Below are 8,164 nucleotides of genomic sequence, written 5' to 3'. Positions count from 1 at the left end.
CGGCTAGTTTTTTTTGTATTTTTAGTAGAGACGGAGGTCTCTGTCTCCTGACCTCGTGATCTGCCCGTCTCGGCCTCCCAAAGTGCTGGAATTACAGGCGTGAGCCACCATGCCCCGCCTCTTTTTTTTGTATTCTTAGTAGAGACAGGGTTTCACCGTGTTGGCCAGGCTGGTCTCGAACTCCTGACATCAGGTGATCCGCCCGCCTCAGCCTCCCACAGTGCTGGGAGTACAGGTGTGACCACCGCGTTGGCCATGCTTTGCGTTTGTTGTTTGTTTGTTAATATCGTCCACTTTGTGAATTCACATTTCATCCTTGTGCTGGGACTAGGCTGGTCTAATCTCCTCCCCTAAACTTAGAGGTCCTTGAGGCAAAGAAACATTTAATTAAACTTTAGCCATCTATTTTTCTGTTAAATTCAAGTAAAAATAAATAAAATACTTTAAATGACATAAGGTAATTTCATTTCTATAAAATAATTTTTATCTGTTTATCCTGCAGATATCTGTATATTTGGCTATACAAATGTCTAGAACAGGCTAGGCACGGTGGCTCATGCCCATAATCCCAGCACTTTCGGAGGCGGAGGCAGGAGGATCGCTTGAGCCCAGGAGTTTGAGAATAGCCTGGGTTTGGTTGACTAACCAAAGATAGGAAGACCTATGTCTATTCTTATAAAAATCAAAACTAAGAAAAAAAAAAAAACCACCAAAATGCCCAGAGCAATGTTGGTCTAGGTAAGTACTGTTTATTTCTACATGGAGGCTTTTCATTGAGCTTTAACTTTCTTCCTTATAGTGTCTGCATCACTCAGAGTCCTTTTATAAATAGATACGCTGTTTCCAAAGAAAATCAAGGTAGTTGTTAAAGGCCCAGTAGGGCTCACTTTACACAGGGAAAAAACTGCTAGAAGAGATGGGGTTTTCCACCTGCTGCTGCTGGGCGGTCAACCAGACCACGGGTTTGGAACGCAACGAGGCAGAGGCATTGTGCGTTAAGTGGAGACGTGGCACTCTCTCTGGCAGGCCACCTCTGGCCAGGAGCCAGGGCGGCCTTGCCTGGGTGTGGCCAGGGTCACACACACATCGGTGAGCAATGGTGGTTTGCCCTGCCCAGAAGGGAACCCCAGCTGCTGCGGACAGTGCAGGACAGACCTGCCTGCCACGGTGGACAAAGTGGTCCTGGTGGCCTGGGGTAGGGGGTCCAGGCCCTGAGCAACCCCCAGGGCTGAGATGTACTCACGGTTCCTGTGGCTCCTGCAGGTAAAACCCTGGGGACAGAACAGTGAGAGGGGTGAGTGACTGAGGGCACCCCCTCCCCAGCCCGTCCTGCTCCTGCCCTGTCCTTCACTCCTGGGGGTCCTGGGCTGCCCTCAATCCCGGTTCCTCCTCAGTGTCAGGGGCCTGGCCCAAGGCTGGCATGTGGCGGTCACTTAGTAAACAGTGTGGTCTGAATCTCTGTGGACCCTCAGGCCCCAGCTCCCCCAACCACTTGTGCGTTTGTTAAGTGGACACTGGCAGAGCACCCACTACGTGCCAGGCTTGCTTAGGAGAGCACCTACTATGCGCCAGGCTTGCTTAGGTGCTGGGACTCATGAACAGGAAAACTGAACCATCCCTGCCTCTCCAGGAGCTCACATTCCAAGAAGGGGGAAACAGAACAATCTGAAACCTGGGAAATCAGCAACTTATATTTTATGCAACTTATATTTTATTTATTTATAAAATAAAGAGGTGGGAAAATAACAGAGGCAGCAAGAGGGGTCTGGAGAGTGTGGGGGGTTCAGGTTATAAATCCAAGGGGTGCTTGGGGGGCCTCGTAGAGGTCAATTTCACGGACCTGGAAGGAAGTGAGGCTGAGCTGGTGGTGGGGGGCGGAGGCATGCAGTGCGGTGAACAGACCCTGGATGGTCCGGGTCCAAGCTGCACTCCTGATTTGTTATCATCCCCAGCCCAACCTGACCAAGGGTGCCCAAAGAGGGGCATGAGGACTTGTGGCCAGGTTCCTGGGGGCAGAAGGGTCCTGTGGGACAGGCTGCTCCCAGACAGCCTGTGGGTGAGGCAGGAGGTGCCCAGCACCCCAGCGCCAAAGGCGTGGGAGCTGAGGGAGCACAGGGTGGCACTGGCACCCTCAAAGCAGGGCAGGACCTCCAGAGTCCAGGCCCCCTGGGGGCGGCCACTGAGCTGGGGCGCTGGACTGTGCATCCCGTGGTCAACACAGGTGGCCACTGAGCTGGGGCACTGGACTGTGCATCCCATGGTCAACACAGGCGGCCACTGAGCTGGGGCACTGGACTGTGCATCCTGTGGTCAACACAGGCGGCCACTGAGCTGGGCCACTGGACTGTGCATCCCGTGGTCAACACAGCCGCTCCATTCTTGAAAAAAGCTGACCCTCTACTGACGGGACGGGGAAGCCCAGGCTGTCCAGGTGGGGGTAGGGGTGGGGGGAGCTCCAGATGGAGACTTGGACTTCTGCTCCTAGCCCAGGTGGAACATGGAAAAATAAAACTCGGCCCACTTCTGTTACTTGAATTGTGGAGCGGGTATTACCGGTGGCTACACCTCTTTCTAAATATTTTTTATTTTGGAATATGTTTAGATTTACAGAGAGTTTACCCAGGATTCCCTCATCTCAACAGTTTCCGGGGCATTTGCAAAACCTGGGGAGCCACATGGGTGGGCAGCAGCGAGTAACTCTCAGTCTAGCGTGGAATCCGCAGCAGTGAGTGACACTCAGTCTAGCGTGGAATTGGCGGCAGTGAGTGACACTCAGTCTAGCGTGGAATCCACGGCAGTGAGTGACACTCAGACTAGTGTGGAATCGGCGGCAGCGAGTGACACTCAGTCTAGCGTGGAATCCGCGGCAGCGAGTGACACTCAGTCTAGCGTGGAATCGGCGGCAGCGAGTGACACTCAGTCTAGTGTGGAGTCGGCGGCAGCGAGTGACACTCAGTCTAGTGTGGAGTCGGCGGCAGTGAGTGACACTCAGTCTAGTGTGGAATCGCGTGCTCCTAGTGAGCTGTTTTCTGTTCCAGGGTCCAGGCCAGGACCCCACCCTGCAGATGGCCTCCGAGTCTTCGTTCTCACCCCACTGTCTCCACCCATTTGCCGATCACCCCAGTAACTCCCCAGAGACTGCCGTGCGTGACCCTCCTCCGCCTGCCATGGCCACGAAACGCGCTGCCCTTGGGCAGAGTGCAGGCTGGACTCAGCGTCCTGATGGAAGCCCCGGCCTCGGCCCCTGGTGGGGAGCAGGGTCTCAAATGAGGGGTTGGCAGAGCTGACCCCAGACTGCTGAGGGCTCTGCCCAGGCAAAAGGGGCCAGGCTCACCTGGGGCAGCCTCTGGGGAACGTGATCCGAGCAGGCCTCAGGTGGACAGGCGATGGCAGCCCAGACCAGCCCGGGCACAAAGGGAGCAGCGGAGGCAGCGCTGGGAGGCCCAGTGAGGCCACCTCTGCGGAACTGCGGTGGGCAGTGGCGTGGGTCCCCGGCCCTCCCTGCCTCCCACCAGGTGCCCCGAAGCCCCTCTGGGCGCCCACTGTGACCTGGACTCCCCACCTCCAACTCCAGGAGAGGAAGAATCCCTGGGGGCTCGGAGGCCGGGGTGGGCTGGAGAGGCGAGGGGCGTCCGCTCGTTCTCCTGACTTCCTGGACTCTGAAGCCCCCCAGGGCTGGCCCGGGGCCCGAGTGTCCGGGGCTGCAGGAGAGGCCGCTGTCAGGGCGCAGGACTTCGCAGGGCTGTGCCCCGCCCCTCCCCTCCCCCGCGGGCCACGGGAAGCGGGACCTGGGCGCGCTGCGGGGAAGGTGGGGGGAGCTGGGCGGGGAGGGCTGAGCCTGGGCCCTGGGCACCTCCCCCACACGGGGTTTTCCGTCGTGCTTCTCGGGGCTTCCCAGCGGCCGGCGTTGGGGGCGGTCTGTAGGGAACCCCCAGGTCAGCTGCTCGCGGCCCCAACCGGCTCAAACTCCCCTGCATCGGGCCCAGCTTCCCGCCGTCACCCTCCCGGTTCCCCCCGGGGCGCGGCTTTAGCGCCGGCCTCGCCTACCTGGCTTCCCCCAGCGAGCAGGGGCTCCTGCGCCCCCTCGCATCCACCTCCCTGTCCAAGGCTACCCAGGCAGCGCCCCTACAACCCACCTCCAGCTTCCCGCTCCTCCTCTCACCCCTCGACCCCTCCTGCTCGGCCCTCCCCACCCCATCTTCCATGAGACCCTCCCTCAGCCCCGCCAAACCCCTGCTCTCCCCTCCCCTCCAGCACTTCCCCTCCTTCCTCACCTCTTCCACCCGCCTCAGCCCCTGCCCTTGCCCCTGCCCCTAGTCTTGGTCCCCACACATTCCCCAGGATCACCTGCCCCTCCCAGCATAGACAGCCCCATCACCCCTCCCACCGGGAGGCTGCCTGCACACCCTGAAGCCGCCTCACCAAAGCTTTCCAGCTTACATTTCAAGGCCGCCTTCCCCCAGGTCTCCCAACTCAGGGACCATTTCCTCCCAGGCAAAAGTTGACTGAGGTCTCACCTCTCACTTCTGTTTCCCCCTCCCGGCCAGAATCCCCAGGCCTGTCCCCTCCCTGTTTTGCATCTCCACTGCAGGGTGGGATCCGGTGGACTCCCCTCCGACCTGAACCCTGCTCCCACCGGTTCCCACACATCCCAGCCTGCTTTCTTCCTTGTTCCACGAATGCCCCGTGGATCTCAGCCTGCCCAGGGCACCCAGCACTCCAGCCCCCGTACCCACGGCTCCCCTCCCTGAGCTGAGCCCTCTGCTGGAACCATCTCAGGCCCTGCAGAGCTGCTGGGTGTCCCACAAGTGTCCCCTGAGGTGACCAGGCCACCGCCCTAAAGACACATCTTGCTCTCTGCTGTCCCCATGCCAGGAACGGTGCAACCAGCAGGTCCTCAGCGAGTCCTCCCTTTCTGGGACACCTTCCGTGCTCTTTCCATTCCTGTGTCCCCACTGTGCCTCGGCCAGCCTTGGGCACCGGCGCCCCTTCCTGGGACGCGGGGTACACTTCTTGCTGCAGGTGCTGATGAAGCACCCTCTCCTGTAAGGCTGAGTCAGTGAGCCCTGCAGCAAGACCTCCCCGCCCCACACTCCCGGCCCCAGGCTCCCAACCCAGGCACCTCCACTGCCAACACCTCACTCTCAGCACATTCCCCGAGTGTTTCCTTGGCAGGTGTCTACGCAAGCCCAGGTGCTGCAGTTCCGATGGCTCAGAGCAGCTGCAGGGGGTGGGGTGGGAGCCCCAGATGGGCTTGTGGGCTGCCCTAGATTCTAACACAGCCTCCTTGGAGGTCGCAGGTGGATCCGAGGTGGGCTCACCCTGCCTTGAGCTTCCAGCAAACACTTCCCGAAGCAGCTCGGAAGTGTCAGGCTGGGTCTTCCAGCCTCCTTTCAGCAGCGCTGCCTTCGGGGCCCCCGCCCCCCCCCCCAGCCCCTGCAACCCCTTCCCTGTTGATGTGCTGAGGGCATCAGGCCAGACCCACCTGAGGAGAAACCAGGGCCTTATCTGCCACAGTGTAGGGGCCTAGGAGGAGGCAGGAGCTTACCTGAGAACAGGAGAAGCCACATTCTGTAATCCGGGGGATGGCCAGGCTCTGGAAAGTGCCCCAGGTCAGGCCCAGGAACGCGAGTGCTTGCCCAGCCAGCATCTGGCTGTGCAGTGACAGCTCCCACTGGTGAGCGTGGATGTGAGTGGGGCAAGTTTGCAGGGCGCCCTGTGGTAGCAGCTCCAGGCTGACCCTGCAGCTCTAGCCCCAAAGACAAACAGAGGAGTGGAGGCTGCTCCTCACAGCAGAGCGAGCGGGACACTCCCCCTCCCGGCAAACAGGGCTCGCTTCACAGACAGCAGCCCAGAGACTCTCCACCGTCTGGGGCCGAGAGACTGTGGCCAGACGTCTGTGGAGTTTGTAGGTTTCCAAAGAAAGCATCCAGAAACCTTGGGGCCTTTGGGGTCCGAGGACGCCCTAATGGGGTTCCCCACAGGGCGGCCACTGGAGCAGAGATGGCTCCAGGCCAGTGGGATAGGCTGCCACCTGTGTGCACTCCCCTCAGGCGTGCGTGAGGCCAGCATGGTAGACGAGGGCCCTGGAAAGCTGGCTGGGCTGGCAGAGGGGCAGAATCTGTCTTGGGCACTCGCACCCCAGAGCCCCTGGCTTCAGCTCCAGTCCCTAAGAGAGAGCCCTCTCCTGGGACCTGAGACTCCACCCAAGTCCCTGGCCTCCACCTCCCCTCAAGATACAAAAAGCACCTCCCCTGTGTGGTCCTCACTGTGAGGTCCCCCATTCCAGAGAGCAGCCCCTGAGGCTGGAAAGTCTGGGGCCCGGCTTCTGCTCAGGGAGCTGTTCCGTGTCCTCTTCTTATTTGGAGCATCAAATGCATAGGAAAGTTTCTGGGCAGAAGCTTACTGCTTCCCATTTGCCTCCAGCCAGGGCAGGGGGCTGGAGAGAACCAGGGTGTAGTTCTGGGCTCCTCCTTGCTCCTCCCTTCCTGGACGGGCCCAGAGTCCCTGTGTCCAGCTCAATCTCTATGCTGCGGCCAGGCAGCACAGAGGCTTCTGCACCTGCCTCTGGTTCTGGGAGGGCACTGCCCCACGTGTGTGCATGTGTGTGCATGTGTGTGTGTGTGTGGTTGGGGGGATGGAGGGAGTCAATAGCTGGGGAGCCTGGGAGTGTCTAGCCGGGGTGTTCTGCCTGGAATACCCACAGGACTCCCCAGGTGTGGAGGGCGGCACCACCCGCAGGCGGGGAGAGGCCGTGGGCCTCACACTGTGGGCTCGGGTAGTCAGGAGGGAGCTTGGGAAGCAAGCTCTGGGGCTCCGTCCCAGGGGAGGGAAGGCGGCTGGGACCTGCTGTGACCGTGAAGTCCTCCCTCCCTCCCGCCAACCCCACTGCCCACCTCCCTGCCTCCTGGGCCAGCACCTCGACCCTGCCCCCACCTGGTCTAGAGCCCTCCATGGGCTGGAACTTATGCGGTCACTGCTGGGCAGAGAAAATGGGGCTGAGCCCGCCCCCTGCAGCAGCGTGCCTGTGGCCACGGCGCCCTGGAGAGAGTGGCCAGTGCCAGCCTCCATGCCACAGCGTGGTCAGCAGCAGGCAGGCAGGTTTGGGGGCGGCCCAGGACGGGCCACTGTCATCCCCCATCCCAGGCCGGCTGGGGTGTAAGACAGATACTTCAGCTGGGCCTCGCCCCTCAGCCTGGCCTCCAGCCCTCCTTATACCAGGGGACGATGGGGGCTGCTGTACTGTGGCAGGGGTGTTCCAGACGATATCCATGGGCACGACCAGCAGGATCGTTGGGAAAGGACAAATGTCCCTCCCCCATGGGCCACCTCACACCCAAACCTCTCTCCAGGCCTCTCTGGGACAGGCCCCCACCACCACACACTCATCGCCTGAAGGCGCCATCCCAGCGTGCCATGACCCGGGCAGGGGCTGCAGGTGGCCAGTAGTCGGTGACCTCCTGTGGGGACGGCCCACGGGATGTGGCTGGCGCTGGTCCCAAGGCCCAGGGAAGGACAGTGGGGCCACCCTCTCCAGTCTGAGGTCAGGGGGCTCCCGCCCTGTCTCTGAGGGCTGGGGGATTGGCCCTGCTCAGCATCCATGAAGAGCCAGGCCACGGGCTCCTGGGCAGGCCCCAGCCACCGAGATCACCCACCGCAGCTGGACGAGGCCTGGGGTGGGGATGGGGTCCTTGAAAGTCTGGGTCCCCAGGGCAGCACGGCCACATGGCTTACTGACCATCCGTGCGCCCAGAAGCCCAACGGCGAAGGGCTTTGAGGGTCCGACCCCGAGGGCTCCCTCCGCGCCCGCGCTGGGCACCAGGTGGGAGGAAACGGGGTGCGGAGACCCTGGGCGGCGCCGAGACTCGTCGGACGAACGCGGGAAGGAACGAACAAGCGAGGAACGAACCAGCGTCTGCCTGGGATCCGGGCTGGAGCCTTCCCCAGAGGGCTCCGAGGGGCCGGAGCGGGCGCGGGGGTGCTGGGCGCGGGGCTCTCAAGAAAAACACGACGAGGACGCGGGTTCTCCACAACAGCGCTGTGTTCTCGGCCTCAGCTCCGCGCAGGTTTCCACAAAGACGCGCGTGGCTCCTGGTCGTTGTCCTGGTCCCCGCGCCGGTCCCGAGTCATGGGGTCCGCGGGCTGCAGCTCCGCCCGCCGAGCG

General features: G+C 61.4%; 2 protein-coding genes across 2 annotated transcripts in view; both read right to left on the bottom strand.

The window, feature by feature from the left end:
* Nucleotides 1–5,663, bottom strand: part of IL17REL (interleukin 17 receptor E-like) — a 20,990-nt gene extending 15,327 nt beyond the window's left edge. The window contains exons 1-3 of the mRNA XM_011942247.1: nt 5,549–5,663; nt 1,623–1,703; nt 1,244–1,271 (exon numbers count right to left, since the gene is read on the bottom strand). The gene's annotated coding sequence lies outside the window, so the exon portion shown is untranslated. The remainder of the gene's footprint in view (nt 1–1,243; nt 1,272–1,622; nt 1,704–5,548) is intronic.
* A 1,722-nt stretch (nt 5,664–7,385) lies between these two features.
* The window catches only part of TTLL8 (tubulin tyrosine ligase-like family member 8), a 48,499-nt gene continuing 47,720 nt past the window's right edge, over nt 7,386–8,164 (bottom strand). The window contains exons 17-18 of the mRNA XM_011942270.1: nt 7,739–7,919; nt 7,386–7,460 (exon numbers count right to left, since the gene is read on the bottom strand). Coding sequence (XP_011797660.1) covers nt 7,386–7,460; nt 7,739–7,919 — 256 coding nt within the window. The remainder of the gene's footprint in view (nt 7,461–7,738; nt 7,920–8,164) is intronic.

The sequence above is a fragment of the Colobus angolensis genome, unplaced genomic scaffold (genome assembly GCF_000951035.1).
Source record: "Colobus angolensis palliatus isolate OR3802 unplaced genomic scaffold, Cang.pa_1.0 Scaffold208, whole genome shotgun sequence".
NCBI classification, from domain to species: Eukaryota; Metazoa; Chordata; class Mammalia; order Primates; family Cercopithecidae; genus Colobus; species Colobus angolensis.
This window is presented reverse-complemented; position numbering and strand designations above follow the sequence as displayed.